The sequence below is a fragment of the Crotalus tigris genome, unplaced genomic scaffold (assembly GCF_016545835.1).
Source record: "Crotalus tigris isolate CLP2741 ecotype Arizona unplaced genomic scaffold, ASM1654583v1 scf7180000024436.1354646, whole genome shotgun sequence".
NCBI lineage: Eukaryota > Metazoa > Chordata > Lepidosauria > Squamata > Viperidae > Crotalus > Crotalus tigris.
This window is the reverse complement of record NW_024100605.1, coordinates 127,453-151,247: the sequence shown is the minus strand read 5'-3', so window position 1 is coordinate 151,247 and position 23,795 is coordinate 127,453. Positions and strand designations below refer to the sequence as shown.

General features: G+C 39.0%; 1 protein-coding gene across 5 annotated transcripts in view; it reads right to left on the bottom strand.

Moving 5' to 3' along the window:
- CPT1A (carnitine palmitoyltransferase 1A) overlaps positions 1 to 22,431 on the bottom strand; it is a 50,367-nt gene extending 27,936 nt beyond the window's left edge. The window contains exons 1-8 of one of the 5 annotated variants that reach the window (XM_039331267.1): positions 21,786 to 22,431; positions 16,290 to 16,343; positions 12,825 to 12,978; positions 8,922 to 9,061; positions 6,822 to 6,993; positions 2,311 to 2,412; positions 1,907 to 2,044; positions 830 to 907 (exon numbers count right to left, since the gene is read on the bottom strand). In XM_039331267.1, the coding sequence (XP_039187201.1) occupies positions 830 to 907; positions 1,907 to 2,044; positions 2,311 to 2,412; positions 6,822 to 6,993; positions 8,922 to 9,061; positions 12,825 to 12,965 (771 nt within the window). In that variant the 5' untranslated portion in view covers positions 12,966 to 12,978; positions 16,290 to 16,343; positions 21,786 to 22,431. Of the gene's footprint in view, positions 1 to 829; positions 908 to 1,906; positions 2,045 to 2,310; positions 2,413 to 6,821; positions 6,994 to 8,921; positions 9,062 to 12,824; positions 12,979 to 16,289; positions 16,344 to 17,159; positions 17,248 to 21,638; positions 21,716 to 21,785 lie in introns of those variants that run through there. The other 4 variants (XM_039331264.1, XM_039331263.1, XM_039331265.1 and 1 more) reach the window with 4 other exon arrangements.
- Between the last annotated feature and the right edge of the window lie 1,364 nt (positions 22,432 to 23,795).

Below are 23,795 nucleotides of genomic sequence, written 5' to 3'. Positions count from 1 at the left end.
TACTGTGAAATCTATATACTATTAAAACTTATCATGACTTTTAATTGGGTGAAATGGCACATCATAGGGCAACAATTTTTGAACCAAGGTACTCAAATAGGCTAACTTATAGAATGTGTTCAAAATCCAGCCCACATGACATCTGAGAGAATGAAAGTTGTGACTGCTTCAGTGCTACTGGCTGCTGCTGCACTGCTGGGATGCAGCTACTATCATATGATCTTCCATTTTCAATGTTCCATGATAGTTTCCCAGCCAGTTTCACAATCCCTTGCAATAGCCACTTACTTGCCTGCTGGGAAAGGGAGGGAAAGGAAATTAATGGGGAAAATGTTTCTGCTCCAAGTGCTTTTTTTTGCCCACTCTTGCTCATTCTATTTCTCTGTTTAGGTAAGGAAATATCTCTGAAATGATGACCCAATGGAGCACGGGTTGTCTGGTTTACACCAAAATCAAAAACGCATGTTGCCCATAACATATAATCTGCTGCCATTAGTGAATCAATAGCACCTGTGCTCTTGACGTATACTTATTTTTATACCTCTATCTAGATTCCATGTTTTGATGTCACAGGACACATGTCACATGCATAACAAGACCATTTCTTGTTACATCATGAACAACAATATTAGCACATAGTGAAAATAAGCCCAGAATAACAGATGTTGTTACCACTGATTTGCTTTAGGATACATTGAAATAATGACATTTGTTTGTTCCTATATATACACAAATTCTTATCCAGGCAAGTACATGTCAATTGGGGTATTAGTTGTGACCTTATTCCAGCCGAGTGGCAATTTGTGGTTAAACTGAATAGTTCACTCACCATGGCAAAGTAATTGCTGTTTACCATAATAGGCCCACGTCCTCGAAGATAAATGTATTCCTCCCACCAATCACTAACCTACAACAAAGAAATGATCTGGTTCATTTATCTATGAAACTCAGCAGAATATCAAAATGCATAGTCATTTAGATACAATTGGTTCAATCAATAAGCTACAAATTATGGTAACTTGATTCCTTTGGGTGCACATATTGGTTTTATATAAGCAACAACTTCCACCCAACAGTTGTTAAAGAAAGCTCATCTAACCTTACTTCTTTTTCCTGTGGGAAAGGGAAAATGCCGTCTTGGTTAATGCTCGCAAGAATTGTTGGACAAGTGACCGCGGAAGCCCCTGACATAGGTTGTTGGGTTTTGTTTTGTTTTTTGGCTTATTGCAGAACAATATGAAACTGGTGCTGATTTATTTTTGCTGAAGCTTTCAAGTAATATTGCAGCCAAAAAAGAATGTAGCGAATGAACAAGTAGAAAATGAGCTTCATCCAAAGTTGTCATATTTGCTTAGGATAATAACACAAAGGGCTGAAAGATCAGACTGATTCTCAATTACATGTTGTATGAGGGGCAATCAGTCTTTTTCTACTGTAATTAATGAATTTTTGATATTTTTTTTTTACTCAGTGCAATTGCCCATCTTTTTTTATTGTTGCGTTCCTTGTCTTATGTTTTGATTTTATATACTGCCTAAACCCTCTGCAGTAAGTTGGTTTATAAATCATCTAAATACATAAACAAGAAAACAAATAATTTGCAAGTTTAATTTACGCACCAGAAGCTGTTTTCAGCTAGTGAAGACAAATAACAATATCAGTCAATGTTTTTGAGTATGATAGGATTGTTTAAAATCACTTTTCACTTTTGTGGGTAAGTACATCAAAGTGGCTATTACCACTTTCTACAAATAATGCTAATAGGGTAAGGTTGCACACTAAAATGTTAAGCATATTTTTTTCTTTTATAAAGTAGCTTTGGGGAAAATTTAAAATCAGAAATGAAGAAAAAATGTGTAACTTAAAAAGGTATGATTTCATGAAAGCACTTGATTTACCTACTTACATAATTTGTAGCCCACCAAGACTTTAACTTCAGATACCACTGTAGCTTTGGTCCCAGATTTACAGCAAAATCTTTGCCAAGACCTTCCATTCTTTTAAATTCTTCGTTATTCATAAGAGGACGAACTGATTCTAAATACTAAAATCATTAAGAAGAAATGACATTTGAAGACTTGGATATCTGGTCTTTAACAGTATAAACATAATGCAAAAAACATGATCAGTGAATAAATCAAATAATAATTACAACTCTACTTGTATCGGGAATTAATTTAACAAAATACCATATTAATTTTGGGAATGTTTTTTTCCCCCTGGTACAAGTCTTTAGATGAAGCAGATCAAAATTAGCATTTCACCCGAATCTAAATGTCTAGGGAGAAAAGGTTCAAATATTCACCTTACCCTATTTACAGTATCCTTTACAGCTGGAACAGGAAGGCGTGGTAGTGAGGTCTGAAAGCTGTACAGCATTGGTTTACGACCAGAAAAAAGTTTCACAAGTGCCTGGAAATAAAACAGGAAAAATAACATTTTGCAGACTGGATGAAAAAAGTGTCTTCACCAGAGGGAGTGTTGGCAAACTATTTTTCCTCTCACCATTCTTTTAATATAGAAACAGTATTATACGTTAACATAATATGAAACAACATTCAGGATGTAGTTTTATATTGTGCTAATATATTGTTTTACATACTTTTTTGTTTTTACTGTAATCTGCTTCTATATACTTCGACTTGGGAGAAACATAAAATTTTGAAAATAAGCATTGTGCCTTTGCACTTCCTTTACTGAAGATGATGGTCAGAGTAAATCGTGAATCTGTTATTTCATCAATGTATAGTTTTTAAAAATTTTTAAATGTTACCCTCTTCAATAAATATAATTTTTGCTCTTGGTTAGGACAGGGCAATTCCCAATTCTAATTGAAATTTAATTACATCTAATGTTTCCCTGTTCTCCCCCCCCCCCCCGGTTTTATTGCTTCAGGAGGAAGACCCTCATTAAAGTCCATAGCATGCACACTGACAGTGCAACATAAATGAGACTTTTCAATTTTCTACATACGAAAAATGTTAGTAGCACAACTGCTAAAGGATAGTATATTGGAACGAGTACAGATATTCTTTCAATGGGGCAAATTTTGTAAGTGGGTAATTTCCACTCTTCCATTGAAGAACTTCCATTTGAAGTTCTTCCATTTGAAGAACTCTTAAGCATGTGGAGTATACTTAAGACACATATTTATGCACCTTTACCATTGGCTCAAATATGCCTCGCTAATTGTTCTTGAAGGACACATCAGCATGACACAACTTTCCTCTCATGCCCAACCCATAGGCAAGGCCAGCTTAGTTTGAATTTTTCTATCTGATGTTGAAGTACCATTTTCCACTTTCCTCCATTACAAGTCCTTCTATAGGCATGATCTGCACCATTGTGGCGGTAATCATAGTGATTGAACCAATTTCAGGTGCTGTGTGCATGCTATCATGTTTTTGGTTTTTGCTGGCTTCCTTACTTGTCCATTTTGGTTTATGCTGATGGACTGACATTAATAAAGAGAGGAACAGTAGCACCAAAATCACTAAAGCAAGCTGTAGACTAGGTTTTTGTATAGGAAAGTTCCTGTCTGATACTGAAGGAAATTTCCAACAGGCAGATCCCTCTGCAGATCACACCAAGATTGGAGAATGATTCCGAATAATGTTAAATAATTTTTAGATTGCTCAAAAGATGTTTTAGTTTTCCATTTTATCACAGTAGGGAAGTTTTTACTCTATTTGTTTATGTCTACTCATAGACAATATTCATAAGTACAAATATCTGAAGTCATGACACTTTCAACTGTGGCTCATGAAGTACTTATCCTTCTTGCCCTACTTATCCATAGAAAACAATGGTTCAGTACAATAGGCATTGTCTCAATGGGAGATATTTTTACCTCTAAGTAGGAATTCTCTTTAACATGGCATTATAAAATTCTCTTCCTAAAAGCATAGCTATCACAAAAATAATTACACTCTATTTTCTGATATTTTGCAGAACATATAATTCCTCGTTCCAAGAATACAGATTAACAGGTTATAATAACGATCTCTCTCAAAGTTCTTTTTTAAAAAGAAAAAATATTTATAACTAAATTAGAAAAATTATGAGAAATAAGGATTAGGGGAAAACCTTGAATGGCCAGGACAATTTAATGTTTTAAAGTAAAACAAATTTCCCCTCAATGCACAAGACTTCAACAGTGGAAATCCAGAACATCTGATGAGACTCAGGAAGGCACAAGCCATCCAATTATGTTAATATTGTTCAAAAGTTGAGGGTTTTAGTCCTTACAGAAAGAAAGCAATTATCAACTGAATTTCTCCACACGTTTGCCATTTCAGTAATGGTAAATGATTTCCTGTTTATATACAGGAGTAAAAAAAATCAAAACAGCAGAACGTATTAGTTACAGTCGTTAACAATGCCCAAGCATAGCATTATTTAAACAAAACAGATTTAAAGTAATAAAACTATAGGGCATGCCAAATACTCAGCCAATGGAAACATTAAGCTATGACAAAGCAATGCTCTGGGCCTTACCCTTCAGATACAGCCTGTATTCAAATGAAAAAATTTTGAAATTATCTCTGAAGTAAACTATCAGACATTTAGTATACAACTGCTTTTTATTATTTACGGAAGTATTTAAAATTTTAGTTGCTTTCCTATATATTCCGTTTATATTCTACCTATAAACAGAAATAGTAGTTCGTATGAACCATGGGAGGTAATTGCATATAACCCTGCTATATAGATATATTTCTAAGCCCATGCTATATGATTGAAGTTTAGTTCCTAGTAAACAACCCGTGACCCATTTAGACATTCTTCTTTCCACATATAGGTTGGTGCTGTTTCTCTTCCTCTCATGATCCTCAGCAGAGTCCCAGTGAAGCTTTTCCTCCTCCTCTTCCATCCCCTCAGCTGACCTGTGCAACTGCCTGCTAGAGGGAACCGGAACAAAGGGAGTTGTAGACTGCAAAGAAAACTGCATCCCAGCATGTCTCCAAGGGACTTTCTCTCCAGGGAGGAAGTGGGTGTACCCATTGACTGCCAGAAGCCCCCAGCCAACCCTACTTTGCCAGCAGCTCAGCCTTCCCTCATCACCCACTGCTGTTAAGAGATTTCAAACTTCGGCCTCAGTTTCAAAGCAGCCCATCAGAACCTGCAAGGGTCAAAGGGATTTAGGCAAGAGGGCATGGATCTGTCTTCTCTTGCCCCATGCAATTACAGGTTTCTGAGAAGTGTAATCAGAAATTACACAATTTGCCAAATTTCAATCCCTAAGGTACATCACCTTAGAAAAGGTCACACTTACCAATGGCTTCCTCAGTGATATTGTGGGAAGCTGGCAGGGAGCATTGGAAATGACAATCATGTAACCACACCTGACTATGCAGCAGTGCAGTGACAATGAAGAGGTTACAACTTTTCTAAATTTCAATTCCATGGGAGTAATGGTTTTTGGATGCTTTCTGTTAAGTTAGCCCATTTGAGAGACATTGATTCAAAAATTCTTGCCCTATGATCTACTGTTTTGCTCAATTGAAGGTTACAAATTAACAACGAGGAGTTTTAGCAGTATATAAATAATAGATCTGGTATGCTTTACAACAAAAAAGCTGGTTTACAGTACAAGTAGTCTTCTATTTACAATCGGCCGCTTAGCAACTGTTTAAAGATATGATCGATCCCCCAAAAGGTACTTATGACCTGGTTCTGAAGTTCTGACAGCTAGAACCTCCCTGGTCATGTGACCACATTTTGGATCCTTGGCAACTAGCCCATATTTATGACTGTTTGCCATGCCCCAGGCATCTTACCATGAATTATACATTTTTCACCAAAAACCAGCATTTAGTTCTAGTTTCTGGCAAAAACAGTGCCAAAGTGAACAATGGGTTCCCTTAACAACCACGGCATTGACTTGATAACCATCGCAAAAAAAGTTATAAAATCACATTGATCACTTTACAACTATCATTGCAAATTCAATTATGGTCAAAAGTCAAGGACTTTCATTAGCTAATCAACTCTTAAATTACAAAATTGTTTATTTATGTACTTATGAAACACATTTATATGGCTCCCCAAGTCACACATGGTGAACTCTGGGTGGCTTACACCATTAAAATCCCACAATGTAAAACCCCCTAACCCCCTGGGGAAAACCAGTGTGATTAATTTAATTATAAAATGTTAAATATGGTGGCGTTAGCCACCCAAATTTTCTATGGTGAAATGGATGGCCATATAAATCCAATTAATATATAAATAATAATAATAATAATAAATACATATTTTAAGCAAAGGTCGTCATTCTGAAAACAAATCTTCAGATAGTGTCAAGCCCCTGTGTTACCAGCGGCTGGGGGAGGACGCCGGTTGCTGCATGGAGCTACCTCCCAGAAGAGCTGTCTGCTGGGGGAGGACGCCGGTTGCTGCGTGGAGCTACTTCTCAGAGGAACTGTCTGTTGTAGAGCCACGCTGGTGGCAGGGGGAGGAGCAGGACAATAACGGGCTTCCGGATAGGACAGCTGGTCCTGCAGAGGCCATGTGGTTGCACTGATGCATCGGAGGGGGGGGGGAGTCGGAACTGGAGCTACAGCTTTTACCTGCACGGACCGAATGTTGGCTTGCTGATTGGGGTGGGGATGGAGGGCGGGGCACATCTATGTAAGGCACTGGGAGCAAACCACTCCCAGTGCTGACTTTCCTTTTGCATGCATTAAAGTCTTGCTGGTCACTTTGTTCCTGCGTTTCTGGAGTTCGTTGGCAGCCGACAGAGGACACTTGACATAGTGGTTATAGTAAGGCAAGATTATGTCAATATCACTTTCACGCATATGTTAAAATTACCTTACCATCCATATCTTGTTTCTTGTAGACATTTTTCCATGCTCTGCAAATATCCAACCATGGTACGAAAGCAGCATCTTCAAAGAGTAGCGCATTGAGAAAATAAGAGTCACCCATAGCCCTGTCCCAAACAGAATCCCACTGACAATATTCTGTGTTTGGTTGGACATATAGCCACTGTTAAAAAAAAGAGAGAGAGAGAATTAAAAGCCTGAGTCAACAATTTTACAGAATTTTAAAACCATGATAGACTAAGAAGGGTCTGTTCATTAAAAAAAAGAATACTTATTATGGGTAAAAATTGCAAACTTTGGCAAAAATTATCAACCCACAAGTTAAGTAAAAATATATCCCAAGAGGCATGGGGATAACAGTGGGGGGGGGGCTGGGGGTGGGATGACTTCCAGTCTATGCATAAACCAGGGGTGCCAAATTCAATTTCATTGAGGGCTGCATCAGCACTGCGGTTGCCTTCAGGGGGCCGAGTGGGTGCGGCCAGGGTGGGTGTGGCCTACTGGGTGGGTGTGGCCAGCTCTACATCGTTTGTGTCAAGGGTGCCTGTGGGGGCCTGGGCAGGAGTGGAATAGATCTGAGGGTCTCTGGCAGAAGGGGGTGGGACCAGGGCAAGTGCTAAGCCTCACTGTTCCTCTCTGGCCATACGGGGGGGGGGGTGTGCTTATGGAGCTAAGACTGAATGCGTTTCAGTATAGATAGCCACCACAAAATTGTATATTGGCTCCCAGCTGGCCTGGGCCAGGGCCAAGGCAATGGGGTCCGTTCCCTCACTGTTTCCAGGATGGCTTCGTGGGCTACATGAAACCACTTTGCCACATGTCTGGCATAAACTGAAAGATAGTTATACTGGTTTTCAGAGAAGAGTACTTATTCTAATACATGTTTCTCTTTTTCATATTTAAAAATAGTACCTCTGATATGGAACAAAGCGTTGATTATACCTTCTCTAATACGTCTAGAAAAGTTGCACTGAGATAATATAATTATTTTTCAATGGAGGGATACAGCCAACATAAAGCCCAGACTTTAATTCTAATTGCATCATTACTGCAGACAATGATTTTTAAACAGTAAGGAGAAAACGCCTCCATGGCTATACTCATAAATCCATTAAAAATATTTCAGTGTCTATATCCAAAAATGAAGGAATCTGAATGGTTTTATCTACCACAGGCTCAATGTGGGGAGCAATAAGGGCAGACATTTAGACAAAAAATTAACATTACTCTTTTTAAATATCTTCCTATCCAATCTCTGTACTCTGTCGAGGTGGTGGGGGAAGAGGAATGGTCAGGCAAAAAAGATTGATACAGAAATTACTTGCTTTTTTCCTCCTCCTATCCCCATCAAGAGAAGAGAGAGCAGAGAGAAAGAATTTCAAGCTATCTTATCTTATCTCCTAAACATCGAGAGCAAATGCCATCACCTTAGAAGTGGGAAAGGGTCAGGCAAAGGAGAGACTGCCTATAGAAATAGCTTTTCTCTACTGCCCCTTCTCCCTTGCAGAGAAATAAAGAGATTTCAACAGAATGCTGTAAGCTGTTTGTGTAAAGTGCCCATGGGTCCCAGCCCCAGGCTGCCAGTACAATCATGCTGTTTTCAATGTGCTTGCAATCCCTTTTTCTCATCTTTTTGCTCTGCAAGAGAGAAAAAAAAAAGTGGGACACAGGAGAACATATAATTAACTGTAACAGTGATTATATGACTGATGGATACTGCAGAAGTTGTAAAATGATCATAAAGAAGCTGTAAAGTTATTTTTTCAGCACTATCGTTACTTCAGTTAACTTCAGAGGTTGAATGATCAAGGACTACCTGCATTTTATTATGATTGTAAAAGGGGGGTGGTGGATTGCCAGGCACCCAAATTTTGTTTACATGATTACAGAGGTGCTGCAGTGGGCATAACTTTGGATACAGATCAAAAGTCCCTTCTTTCAGTGCCATTCTAATTTCAAACAGTCTCTAAAGAAAGTTTGTAAGTCGAGGACACTTCTATTCTAAACCAAAATTTTGAAGGCTTCAGCATCCCCAACAATGATCAAAAAGATTAACTGATACTGACAAATCAAGGACAGAAGTTTACTTACGTTGTATCCAGCGTCCGGTTGATTTTAGCTATTAATCCCAGTGAAGGATCTATTTTTGCATACATAGTTGACATTACTCCTACTACAACAATGAGCCAACTGGATGGGCTAGCAGGATAGACTCCTGTGATTATGCCATTCTGGAAAGAGAAGATACCTATACTTTATTTTCTGGTTTTTGAAACCATCACTTTACATTCTCAAAAGAAACTTTCAAAGAACGGACCCAGCATATTGGAAGACTTTACCATATGGATGCCGTCTGCCTTGCAGTATTTGCCTTCTTTAGAGATCCATATTATACATTTGAATCCTGGGTAAAGCCATACAGTAAAAACAAATAAATGCGAACACCAGGATAAAATTAAACTAAAAATCGTTTAATAAAATGCTGAGCTTTCATCGGTCAGCACTACCGACATCATCAGAGATTAAGAGTAGGTCAATGGGAGTCTCTTTTTATAACACTATCCGGTTTTGCGCACGGCTCCTGGACCTAGTCATCGGACCATCCAATAATCCTAATTGTTTAATTCCTAGGTGACGCGCCTTGGCTGTTTTCTTGATGTTTTTTAAGGTTGCAATTCCGCTGTTCACCTCTCTTCCTCCAATCTCCTCCTTCGTACATACACCGTTGTCTATTATCCCACCACTGGTTCCCAAAGTTACCGTTTTCCTTTCTCCCCTTTTTTGGCCATTCGCTTCCTTTGTTATGTGTCCAGTTGTTTACTTCCACTCTATTGAGTCTCGGACTTGCTGTTCTTTCCTCCCCCTTTTCTCTTTCGATTGTCCTTCTCATGCTTCCGTAACCATCCGCCGCGTCCTCATTGCTTTTTGGAGTCGCTGTTCTCTCCTCCCCCCTTTTTGGTGTTCGCTTTGTTCGTGTCGCTCCAACCCTCACATTGCATCAAACGTTCCAGTTCATTCCCTCTCCTCAACCCGAATCACATCCGTTCTCTCTCTATGGGACTGCCGATGCGCTATATGTTTAATTCCGCCCTCCTGCTCTTGTTGTTTACTTCCACCCTATTGAGTCTTGGGCTTGCTATTCTTTCCTCCCCCCTTTCTCTTTCAATCGTCCTTCTCATGCCTCCGTAAACATCCGCTATGTCTTCATTGATTTCTGGAGTAGCTGTTCTCTCCTCCCCCCCCTTTTTTTTGATGTTCACTTTGTTCGTATCACTCCAACCCTCGCATTGCATCAAACTTTCTGGTTCGTTCCCTCTCCTCACTCCGGATCGCATCCGTTCTCTCTCTATGGGGCTGTCAATGTGCTATAAGTTTAATTCTGCCCTCCTGCTCTTTCGCCCCGCTGTTTCTGAGCATGTGCGGGCATTTTCAGTGCCGTCTGCCGAGCATGTTCAAATGTCTGGCATGGGGGCTTCTGGCCAATGTGTTCTTACGTCCGCTCCTCTATTGGGGGGTATTGCTCCACTCCAGGGGTGCTCCAGGGCATCCAGGGAACCTCCTTCTTGCTGTTCACTCCAATCCCTCTTCCTCTTATCCATTGTTCGTAGTCCTTGCCTCCGTATCACCGAACCCTCTGTAGATTGTCCATTGGGCTCCGCTCCCCCACTTAACAACTCTCGTGCTTTTTTTGCTCGTGTGCAAATTCCCAGGGAAGGATCTTCTGCCGATCATTCACAGATACTCACTGTCTGGTTGTCAACGGGTTGTGATGTTACTTTCACCCCATCCTCTCCTAACCCCATAGGGTGAGTTAAATTATATATGCCTACGGCATTATTGGGGTGCATTCTTTGTTCCCCCTTTCTCTATTGTCCTCTCAGTGAGCACTGTCAGTCTATTATTGTTTTGGCCGGTTTTTCTCTCTATTGTCTTATTACCCTGGCCTTGTGACAGGCGAGTGGGTTGTTTTCGTTGGGATTCGTGATGTTGTTTGTCCCAAGTTCTCAGTGTCTGGTGTGCCAGGCAGAGTTCTACATGCCAGTTTATAGAGTTCTCATCGGAGAGCCAAGCCTCTTTGAGTAGGCGGCCTCCTTTGGTGCATCTCTGGATAAGGTTTGTACGTTGGTGAGGTCGAACTTATGACCAAAATTGGTCATGTGGGTCCATACTTGCGAGTGTTGTTCACATCTTTTGACAGCCAGCTCATGCTCATGCACCCTAGTTTTTAATCTTTTAGAGGTCTCCCCAATATAATTGCAGGGACAATCCTTGCATTTAAACCTGTATATTACTGACGATTTTTTCTCATTGGGGAGCGAATCTTTGGGGTGCATGATTCTGGAGCGTAACGTCTGGTCTGGTTTGTGAGCCATTTTTGTATTATAGGGGGCTAGTAACCGGGCTGTTGCCTCCGATATGTTGTTGATGTATGGGAGGGGGACACGTATGGTTTGTGTTAATGTCCTGTTGGTTTGTGGTTCTTTGGATGGTCCGCTGTGGCATTTGATGAATTCCACTGGGTAATCATTATATTTACAGACACGGAAAAGATGGTTTCTTTCCTTAGCTCTTGCCTTGGCTGTGTTGCAATGCAAGTCTATACGTTTAAACAACGTCCTGACACAGCTTGCTTTGTGGGTGATTGCTCTTATCATGGAGGGTTCTGTTGGTGTGCTCTGGTTTCCGGTATATCCTTGTATGTAGGGTCCCGTCTGGCTGGCGGCTGACTAGCACATCTAAGAAAGCCAGGGATCCCTGACTCTCCTCCTCTGCTGTGAAACCGATGTCTGGGTATACCGAATTCAGTGTATCCATGAAGCTTGTTTTATCGCGTCTTTTGATGACTACAAACGTGTCATCAACATAACGGACCCAAAACTTAGGTTGATGCTTAGTCATTGCTATAGACTCCAGCCGTTGTAGGACTGCCTCTGCTATTATGCTTGAGATCGGTGATCCCATTGGCGTCCCTTTAACCTGTTCATACATGGTCCCTTGGAAAGTAAAATACGTTTTTAAGCATACCTCTATCAACTTTACCAAGTCCTCAGTCTGTAGAGAGTCTTGATGTTGTCCTTTTCCCTCTTCGTTTAAGTGGTCTCTCAACATTGTGACCGCTAAATCTTGTGGGATAGAGGTGAAGAGTGAGGTGACATCGAATGACACCATCACTTCGTCATCCTCCACCCTTAGGGGTCTGATTTTTTCAAGGAACTCTTCTGCTGACCTTATAGTAGTCGCGCTGTTATCCACTGAATGGCTGATCCAATTGCTCAGCCATCTGGCCAGCTCCAAGTTTGGTGTGCCTTTAAATGAGAAGATAGGGCGAAGGGGAACACTTTCTTTATGTATCTTTGGCAGGCCATAGAACCTGGCCATGGCTGAGTCTCCCGGGCGTACTCTCCTCAGAGTGTCTTTATCCACCTTCTTGCAATGTTTAAAGTTGTTAAGCAGCTTTAAACACACACACACACACACGCATACACACATCAGTAATGACAAGAAAAACAGACTGTCCAGCATGATATCAATGAAGATTCACTGGCAACTGGACTTATTTGGTTGTTAGACGTTTTGTGAATTGGAACAAGTCCAGTTGCCATGAGTCAACTTTCAGACATCCAAAACAATGTTACACCCAGAGAATGTTTTCTATCATTTAATGGATAGTGCGAAGCAAAAATCTCAGTGGAAAGAGGATCTCAAAAATACCAATGGTTGTCAGACCCTAATATGACGATTAAAAAATATAGACACACATAGGGAACCTTTAAAAATATCTTGAAGCATGATAATTATTTCTAGAATTTCATTTTTCTTCTACAGAATTTAAAATGGTAGAGATGGGACTGTCCATAATTGCTTCATAGGGTAGCTTATTGATAGATGGCAATGAGTTAAAGAAATCATGAAATATGGATGTGCAGCATTCATATTTTTGTTTGTTTGTTGCGTGCCCTGCCCCAAGTACAAATCTGTGTTTATCTGCGTTACCTTGAATCTGATGAACTTTTTCTTCCAGGAATAGAGCCCAGATAGATAGATCTGCCTAAGCGCTTCATGGCTCATGCGCAAATCAATTCCATCTGGTGTTACTGTAAACTGAAATGCAACTGCTTGATGGGCTTCCGCCATTCTTAAAATGTATCTGCCAAGTGAAAGAACAATTAAAAAAAAATCAGTAGCCATTTACATGGCATGAGATATTAAATTGGAAACAAAATGTCAACCCTCCCAGATAAACCAGATAGGAAATTTGACCAGATGAGCTAATTATTATAAAGCTGTATTAACAGAACCTTGCAGATCTGAAAATACAAATTTTTAGCCATCACTTTTAATTGTTTCATTCATTACGGTGGTTTCTTCCTAAGTTTCTTTCTCTGACTGCAAGCCAATGGGGGCTCCTGCCTCTTTTGCCTGGTTGTTTCTTAGGCAGCATCTCTTCCCTTTGGTCATCCATGTATTACACAAAAAATAACGTAACATTGGGCAAATTAATGAGGATCTAATATTTGCTATCTTGTTTTTTTTCCAGTTGGTAAATACCACGTGACTATTACTCTTTTCTTAATCTTTCAGTGGAAACATAGACATGGTCAATGTCGGTGGCATACAGATATAAATTAAAAATAAATAAAGTATATAAAGAAAAAAAACAACTAAGATAAAACCAAAGGGACTTAATCACTGTCCCATCCCATGGCTAAGAAGAACATCAGGATTTACCAAAAATCTCAGATGTCACTCCAAAAATTACTGTAAAGATTTATTAGAAGATCAAAAATATGCCCAGAATAACAAATAAGATTGCTTCATACATTATTTATTATGTAGATTCACTGCTGTTTTAATTAAAGTTCTTACAGTTCTTGGAAGATTTATCAAACCTAAAACACAATATTCTTCTAGAATAATTTTTATATCCTGGTTGACAACAGCCTGTAGCCTCCGAAGCATGCTCCTTATTCATTTGGACCATAAACATCTTTACCTCTATAGATCACAGCTTATTTTCCTTCTTAAAACTTTTAAATATTTTTATTAACATATTTAATATCACATCTTTTATATAGTTCATTCCTTCTTCCTCAGCTACATAGATGCAAGTTTGCTTTTCAAGCCAATTCCAGGACTAATATTTACTTTCAAATGCAAGAGGACAAGTTTATTGAAGATATTTACGAAATCTAAATGTTTCTCTAAATGTTTTTCTTAAATGTTACAATTAATTTTGTAAATAATCTAGCTGCATTTGCTATATTATTTGAAAAATAATAAGGCAAGACAGCTGGCAAGACAGAGATGGTATTTTTATAATATTGCGTCATTTGAGGAAAGAGAAATTCCTAGTTTGCAGTGTAATTGCACTCAATTTGCTCCTTGAAGATGTGTGTATCAACCAGCCAATATATTTCAGAACTTAAAACACATAAATGTACAGGTAGTTCTGAACTTACAACCATTCAGTGACTAAAATGGCATTGAAAAGTGATTAATGACCATTTTTCATACTTATGACCACTGCAGCATTCCCATGATCATGTGATCAAAATTTGGATGCTTGGCAACTGGCATGTATTTATGACGGTTGCAGTGTCCTGAGGTCATGGGATCACCTTTTGCGTCTTCTGATAAACAAAATAAATGGGGAAGCCAGATTCACTTAACAACCATGATACTAACTTAACTGCAATGATTCACTTAACAACTGTGGCAAGAAAGGTCATAAAATGGGACAAAACTCTTAATAAGCATCTTGCTTAGCAACAGAAATTTATAGATAGAAAGACTGACATACAGAGATGACAGCAAGATGCATATGAATGTTCTTAAGAATTTTTAAGAATTTTCCTAAAGAGCTTTTTGAAGCTCATATGAAAAAAAATAAAAATAAAGAATAGGTTTAACTTGGGAAAAAAGCCAAATGTAAGTTGAGCTGTTTTCTCCCATTGTTTATTCCAGGTAGTGATGAAATGTTCTTCTGAGAGGCTTTCTTACTGAGAAATAAAACTCTTCATTTGCTAGGTTATTTTAATCATAAACAATTTTAGATATGCTGTATTGCACTGTTCCTTGTGGTTTTATTTCAATTTTATTTTCTTGTTTTGACTTTTCAGTTTTAATTTTTATGACTTAAGTTTTATAAATGTTAAAAAATTAGAAAGCAAAAGGAAAAAACCACAGCATACTGAAGTAGGACTGGAACAGCAACAATTGACAGAATAAATGTAATAATATCCTAGGATTCTCAAACATTCACCATATCAAGAGTTGAAATTTCAAGGTCAAGCTACTTTTGAGTACTGAGGAATTTGTACACATTTTACACTGAAAAGTTACTAAGAAAAGAAAATACATCTATGGAAAGTCTCTCCCCCTTCAGTACCTCAGTGCTATGGATAGAGGGCAATGAAGCATATGTGATTCACTCCCAAGGTAAAGAGATAAATAAGAAGGAGGGAAGAATTGTTGTTTCAATGACATTTCTATGCAATTTAAGACAGTGGCTTGTCTAAGATCTTTAAGTGTTAAACTTTCTGGGATTTGGGATAATGGTACAGTAGTCCCAACAAACCTAGAGAACAGCAAATCTGGGAAGCCGTGTTTTAAAGATTTAGCAGATGGATTACATACATTAGCATGTAAATTGTACATTTTATCTCTAGCCAATCTAATAATCTTTAAGGTATGTTTGTTACCTATTTTTAGTGTTCTGTCACACATAAAGTGTTCTGTCACACACAACTTTCCCCTATATGAAATAATTCCACAAGGTATTAATCTAACCAAAAACCAAACAGAACCAAACACAATTGTAATGTTGCCTAAGTAGTATTTCCTCATTCTCCAATTCCTTTAACTGTGGCTCTGTTATGGCTGCTAATATCATTCTAAATATTTGCTTTTCACAGGAAAAATCTTCAACGTTGCTAATCATGATTATGAAACATTATTCAACAAAAAAACCCAATCTTTGTTGCAATTACCTTTTTTCTAAAAAAAATCAAAACTTCATTCTTTTTTAAGATTATTATCTGGATAGTAAAAGAGGTTTCATTGTCTAATGCAGTCTTTCTCCGCCTCCACATTTCTGAAGTGGTCATGTGTTTTGTCCCAGAAAACTAGGTAAAAGGCCACAGCATTACAGAGCATGCGTCTTAATTTAGAAATGATTGAAATCTCTCTGTGGAGGAATGCAGAAGTGCCATCAAATCTCTCCAATGAGAATAAGAGGAAACTTTTATTAGTACTGCTGACATATTATTTGGCAAAGCCCATACATTCAGATCATGTGGGGAAATAGAGTGAAAGAGAAAATACAAGGCTGGTGTCTTATTTTTTCATACGATAATATCAACATAGCTTTACAACTTTTCTGTCAGTAACATAGAAAAGTTATTAGAAAACTTTAAAAAAAACACAAGATGGTTCATAAAGAAATAGAGTCCTACTCACCAAATGGGAATTAAGCAAGAATATATGGATTTTTTCTTTGGGATCTAATTCAACCTGCATTGCAAGACCAAATAAAAGCCTGTTAGTTCAAATTCAAACATCAGGAGTACAATATAAGAAAATGCATCCCCAACAGTAGGAAAAATAGACTGATGCAAAAAAGAAAAACACTATCTACACTGATAATATATGCAAATACCTGGATGACACTGCTATCTTGAAGAACAAGGTTATTTTTTAACTTGGAATGTTCTCTACAACATATTGAGATAGTTAATTTTCAGCAGCTTCACATTTAGAACTGAGGACCTAAAATTTCATAGTCTCGCATCTATAAAATCTGCAATAACTGTTTAAGAATATAGGATGAAACTCATTATTAATATACAACATATAATACTGTTATTCAAGAAAGTGAATAACAGTACTTTCTTGATTTAAATCATCAGCCACATTGAATGTGCGACATTAGATCTGCATGAGGCTTCCCACAATTCCGGATCAGGCTGCATTTAAACAACCCATCCTCTAATTCAGTTTCTGAAAATTGATTCAATATAAATCAATAATGTGCTCAAATAGTGCAAATGTATGGGTTATCATGCGAGGAATACTTAGTTTATAATCCAACGGTTTACGGATCCTTACTTCAATCTCCAGAACTGCCTATTACTTCAACTACACAGTGTAATAATGCATTATTTTTTTAGGAGCAGAAAATTATATACAGTATAAGCAGCTAGTTCTATTTTTATACAACTGAATCACTTCCATTAGCTGTAATGCTATCAGGAAGAGATCCCTTTGGAGTAAGGCAAGTAACAAACACGTATGATATGCTTAATCCACCCTTTTCTTTACGCCCATTACCATTAAAAACTCGGGATTCAGTTTACGGAGGTATTGTCATTTGAAAAGCTCTTTCTCAAAGCAGCAACTTCTTGAAACCCCGCCCTTCCACCGCAGCAGGGAATGATCACATGACACGCTTAGAAAAAGTAGGTAAAAGGTTACGCCGATGCACAAAACACGACTGGACTGCAAACGCTCAGTTTGTCTTTCAGTCTGCAGAAAACAAGGAAACGCTCCGAACGTATCACGCATTCAAAGGGCCTGGAAAGCATTTCAAAAGTAATCCACAACTAGCTAAATTACATTCAAGGCAACGTCACAGCAAATCTGGATGCTTAAGATCATAAAAATAAAACCCTGGTAGAATTGTTCCCGATTTCTTTTCCAATCAATGCTGGAAACAACGTAAGTCTTTAAATATGTAACTAAAAAAATCATAATAAGTTACTATATAGTTTACAATAGTTAAGACAAGGGAGGCGCTCTGCATTTGTAAATACCAAGGGAGAGGAAGTGGTAGGCCCACTTTCTGCCATGTGTTTCTTGCACTTTTCTGAACAGTATGAGAAGCCCACACAAGAAGCTCTGCTGTGATCCAGGGCTGACCTGGAGCTAAAGTTGGAGATAGGTGATCATTGTTGTCAAAATGTATGACAAGCTTAGAATTAGCGGATGGAACAGCAAGCCTTGGGTCCCACCCAAGCAGCATGCTTTTTTTCTGGAACCCTTAGCCAGAAGTGTCACCTCATTCTTCTGCCTTTAAAAAATCTTCCATTTGATGAATGCATCCATAAATACCCCCAAAAGAAAAGGAAATGGATTTCTTTTCTAAGGTTTCTTCCTATTTTGCTGTCTGCTATACAGCCCACTCTCTCCTTTATTCAAGAGTAAGCCATAGTACATTCAAGGGACTCATTCCTATTGAAATGTGCATAGAATAAAAAACTGATATGGCATTATTGTATACAGATTGATCCAGAAGTAGCACCTGCTCACTTCCATGCATGACTGCAGCTGAACCTGAAGGTAGCATGGCTATTTAGTCTCCCCTAAATACATCCAATAAAGGGGAACCCACCAGCTCTCTGAATAATTGCTTCTATGGTTTTTATGAAGACTTTTGCCCCTAACACAGTAGGAATCTGCTGTCCTAAAATAAAGCATTTCTCCATTAGTGATTTCTGCCTTTACTGCCTCTGTTCTTACTTCCTGCTAAATTAGAGGTCTTCAAACTTGGCCCTTTTATGGCTTGTAGACTTCGACTCCCAGAATTCTTCAGCCAGGGATGCAGGCTGAGGAATTCTGGGAGTTGAAGTCCACAAGTCATAAAAGGGTCAAGTTTGAAGACCCCTGTGCTAAATAGTACTGTCCTGATTTTGTGTAAGCAGCATTTGATAAGACAAGCATTTGATTTTGTGTAAGGAGCATTTGATAAGACAAGACCCTTTTCAGCAGGTCACCATGCAGTGGGGAAACCATCCACCAAGCAATCTGCAGGAGAAATGAAGTAAGTCTGACCCCAGACTTTCATCTAGGCTGTGACACTTCTCCTGTGATACTTGCTGAATTTGAATATACCAAAGTTTTTAAACCCCAGTTCAGAATTCTGAAAATAACTGAGATAATGAACAGCATCACTGAATCTGCTATTTCAGGGGCAGTTTTAGAAAAAACTCTTCTGAAGACAACTATTTAAAAATATCCAAATGGTACTGTATTAAACATTACTTCTCCTCCCCACATACTTAACAATAATAGTATGAGAATGCCTCACTAACCATTTTAAAGGGCATATGCTCATAATGTCACCTTTGCCTTATTCCCAGGGTGGGAATAGGTTGGTGTTAACAATCTGTACTTCCCCCCCCCAAAAAAAACCCTAAAACCATTGGATACTATACAATAGTTATTCTGAACCTCTATATGAAATATATATATAATAATGTATTACTGGGGAAGTATAATACATCCTATCATAAAAGCATGACTATGCTTTTATAATTACTGTTGCAATAATTTGTCTATATAGTGACTTTGAACATATTCCTGTGAACTACATAATTCTGTATCTCTCAGAAATTCCAGCAATATTAAAAACAGTAAGATGAAACATTGAACATTCTGCTTGCTCATCTAGCTATTCCAGTTATACAAGAAGCACTGTGTAGTTTATGCCCATTTACCCACATTGCATCAGGTCATAAATCAATGGTATGGGATGAAGCTTTAATCTGCACCTGCATTATATTAAAAACATCTTTAACCCTAAATTTTGTAAAATATTACTTGCTTTCTCAATATCGAGTATTCAGCTAAAAGCTCAGGTATTTCTTGGCAATATAACTGAACATTCCAGATTTCTAAAGACTTATAGGGATAGATTTACCAGTACACAATGACCTGAGATTATATATTATATTCTATTTCACAATGCATCTTTACACCTGCATGACTCTCAGTTAACCTAAATTCCAAAAATACATGTTCATTAGATATATATCCAGTTTTTTTTAAACGTTTGTATGATATATGCCCTTTTAAAACAGATCAATTTTGCTTAAGAAAGATGGCATTCTTATATTCTGGAGATGAATCTTTTAAATAGTTCTCACTTTGCTTATCCAATTTTAAATCAATTGATTAATTTAAAATATGTTTGCATTTCTCTGTAACTTCAATGTTAGCATCTTATGGATTATCTTAAAGAATTGTAATTTCAGGGGCTGCCATAAAGAAGAGGGAATTAAGCTATTTTCCAAAGCACCTGAAGGCAGGACAAGAAGCAAAGGGTGGAGACTAATCAAGGAGAGAAGCAACCTAGAACTAAGGAGAAACTTCCTGACAGTGAGAACAATTAATCAGTGGAACAGCCTGCCTCCAGAAGCAGTAAATGCTCCAACACTGGAAGTTTTTAAGAAGAGACTGGACAGCCATTTGTCCGAAATGGTGTAGGGTTTCCTGTCTGAGCAGGGGGTTGGACTAGATGACCTCCAAGGTCCCTTCCAACTTTACTACTATTACTATTACTAGGTTAGTCAGCTAATATTTTCTCTTTTCTAAATATAAAATTTGAAACAACACAAAGAGCTAAAAATAGCTTCTCTAAAAAAATTACATTCATATTATGAATATTCCACTTTTTATATCATGTAGTACTGAATTCAAATCATTTATTTTTATCTTCACTTCTGAAACCTAGGAAAGGAGGATTCATTTAAAAATAGAATAGCAGCTAGTTTCAGAAAAAATGTAATTTTATAATAGCATTTTCCCATTATATATTCCCACTTACTTGGTTATACACCTGAATCATTATGACTAAAGAGTATGCTTGTTTCATAAAATTTGGTTTGAAAGTGGAGGGAAGAGAAGACAGTGTAAGACTAAGCAGTTCAAGTAGAAAATGTATTTCTATCTCTGTTTCATACATTAAGAGGTGATTACCATATGACTGTTTTATCTTGTACAGCAATTAAACATTGCCATAGAAAGCTTTTCAACAAAAAGAAATAGCACAGTTTAACTGGATGATTTAATAAGCAAATGCATTTATCCCAGTAGGACAACACACGTGTACAATAAAAGCTCCTTAAAAGCTACAGCATTTTCCAATTACTCAACACAAATGAGAAAACAGCATGCTGATGCTTCTGTGTGGGTTGGACTACATTTCCTACCATCTTCAGCTAGCAGAGGGCTGCCCCTGGTAGTTGTGAAAGCTATAAACCAGGGGCAGGGCTTGGTGTAAAACTAGGATGCTTAGGAGCAGAATCATCATTTGACCTTCCAATCCCAATTCCATTATACTTGTATGACAAGGTAAGTTTCCTTTCTCCACTACTGTAAAGTCTATGACCCAATGAACATGAAACCCCAAATCCTTAAGTAATTCTTGGGAAATATATATTCACCAATACTGCCTTGAAATAAAAATATTTATTTGACCAATCGTACCACTTCTCAATTCATGTTCTGAATTAGGTCACCTTCAGGTCTGAGGGCAGAGGCAACGCTTTCCTTCTTTAAACAAGACTCTCCCTCCCAGTCCCACATTTCTAGATAAGATACTTTGGGGAAGTAGAGAGGGAAGAGACTCTTCAAAGTGGCCTACAGTCAAGGAGTGCCTGAAGCAGAGGAGAGAGCAAGACCCAAACAGCGATGACAGTTAGTCAGCTGGGCAAGGTCAAAGTTCCTCCAAGGTGTGCGCCTGGAGTTCGCGACGCGCGTCTTCTTTTGAAGCTCAAGCAAATCCCCAGGGGAACGGCGAGAAGATGAGAGAAGGTGGTTATTTTTTCCCGCCAGGAGCTCCGGGCTCAAGGTCTTGGGTTTTATGCTCCCAAGTCACCCCTTCTTTCGAGAGTCCCGCAGAAGGAACCCCAGCGAGAAAGAAACGCGCGCGTACAGATAACTCCCAGGCGAGAGAGCCAGCCCGGCACCTGCCATTGCACAGTTTCTACCCCCGCAGCGTCCACACCGAGTCAAGCATTGCTCCATTACCACGCTAGCTACTTCTCGCTCCACGAGTAGTTCTGGTTTTCTGCAAACGGGGTTTTGCGAGCACACCCTTTCTTTAAAAGAAGGGAGCGGAAGGCGCGACAGGAGAGACGCAAATAAGACAGGGCGGGGTTAGGGAGTGTCACTTACTATACCGTTGTCCAGCGAGCAGCAAAGGAGGCGAGAGGAAAGCGCCTGGCCTCTGCGAGCGCGAAGAAGCAAAAGAGGGCGAGGGGGGAAACCCACGCGCGGTACAGCTCCCCGTTACCGGCTAGGGCCGGATTGGCCAGCTTGCCAACACAAGAGGCGGGCCGAAAGAGATGGCGACGGCCAGAGAAAAAGGCGGCCTTGCTCGCCTTGGGCGGAGATTGGACTGCGGGCAGAAAGTGCGGCGAGGAGGAGGGAGAGCAAAAGAGGGGGCGTGGTCGGGGCGCCTTTAGAGGCAGGCGAACTCTACGGGTATGTCCGCCAAAGGGAAAATTGCGAGTCTGCTCTCCTTCGAGTCCGACAAAGTGCTGCAGAGATGAAGGAAGTGGCCTGCTGACGTATCTCTCTCCGCCTGATGTGAAAGTCTATTAAAAGCATTGGAAACAGAATGGGTGCCCTGGCTGGCGTAGATCGCATAACGGGCGGCGCGGGTTAGTTGGAGGCTAGCACTGCAAGAATGGGGCCAGTTGCAAGTTGCATCGGTACCAGAACTTCCCAGCCAACCTATTTTTCACCCATCTGAAGGTCTGACCCTAGCTTGTCCCTAGTAGTCCAGAATATAAAGAATCTTAAACTGAATCTTCCTGTTGGAGAAAACTGGATTTTCCACTCTATCCAAAGCAACATAGAACGGTGGGGGCGGTGGGAGTTTCACTGCCTTATTTTAGGCAGATTGAGTTCAGGTGACCTGTTGCAAAGTGTGATCAAAGGTGTGTCTTGAAAGAGGGGAGGTATAATCGTGCCTGCCTCTTTGGGGACTCGGAATATGTTGTGTCATTGTCTGATCAGGGGCCTGAAAATGCTGGCATTCAACCCATGAGAATAAGAGGTTTGATTAGCGAATTTCTGGGAACACTTGAGGGGAGTGATCCAGGTCTTGGTGGCAGATATTTTTTGTGTATTTGAGACTAAACAAAAGGTCTCTTTACAGCAGATTTCCAAAGTTGCACTGGACAGGGGAAGAGTAAAATCCCAAACATCTGTAGGTATGTTAGGATTAGAATGGGCTGTTGGACAGACCAGGGACACTGTTGCAACATTGTTTGTGCTTTAAAGAAAATATTGTTTTATTAAGTGTCCGTATTTATTATGTGCTTCCTATTCTTGATTTCTCTACAGTTACCTCAATATTGTAAAATAGAAAAATTGATTCTAACTTGCCTAAAGAAGGGAAAATGAAGCTAGTAAATGCTACCCAGTGAATTGGGGCTGAGGTAAGAGTCTGCTGCTACCAGTTTATGCAGTTAACAGCTTTCTTTACAATTTGACAATGAAGGAGAAGCAGGCTTGGAATGAGCCAAATATCAGAAACAGGCAATTTGGCCCATGTTCAATTATGCTAAGGTAAAAGTTCCTTGATTGCCAGAAGATCATTATCATACAGTTGGTTTCACAAAAATTTTACAGTGAATTCAGATAAAACTATCTTCTATCCTTTATCTTCCTGTGTTTACAAACAATGTCATCTAATTTTCTTGTTTACTGCAAAAAATTGAGAACAAGTGCTCTTCATTCACTATTAGGAGCTGTCCAACTCTGTCTGCAATAGAGAGTGGCTGTAGTTTGTTCACTTATTTACTGTACAGTTTTCTTACCAAATTGTTGACATGGGTTTTTCCCATTTTTGCATCTCTTTTTCTCTGGCATCCTGTTTGATCTTATTGGTAGCTTAGATTTCATCTTTTTCTAACTGAAAATATTGTCCATCTATTCATCCATGAAACAGCAGAAAATAGTGTTGATATGACCTTTCCAGTCTCCATTCTCATTCTCTATCCTGTCTCTACTGTGTCTCTTATAATTTCTTGCTATTGAATGATAGTGTCCTAATTAATAAATGTGCCAGTCACAATGAGTAAATTGTTTCCCCATTTTGCTTTGTTTGCTCTGCCCCTCCCACCTCATGACCCCAACTGATAGAAAACATCCCTGAATGGGGCCACTGCAAACATG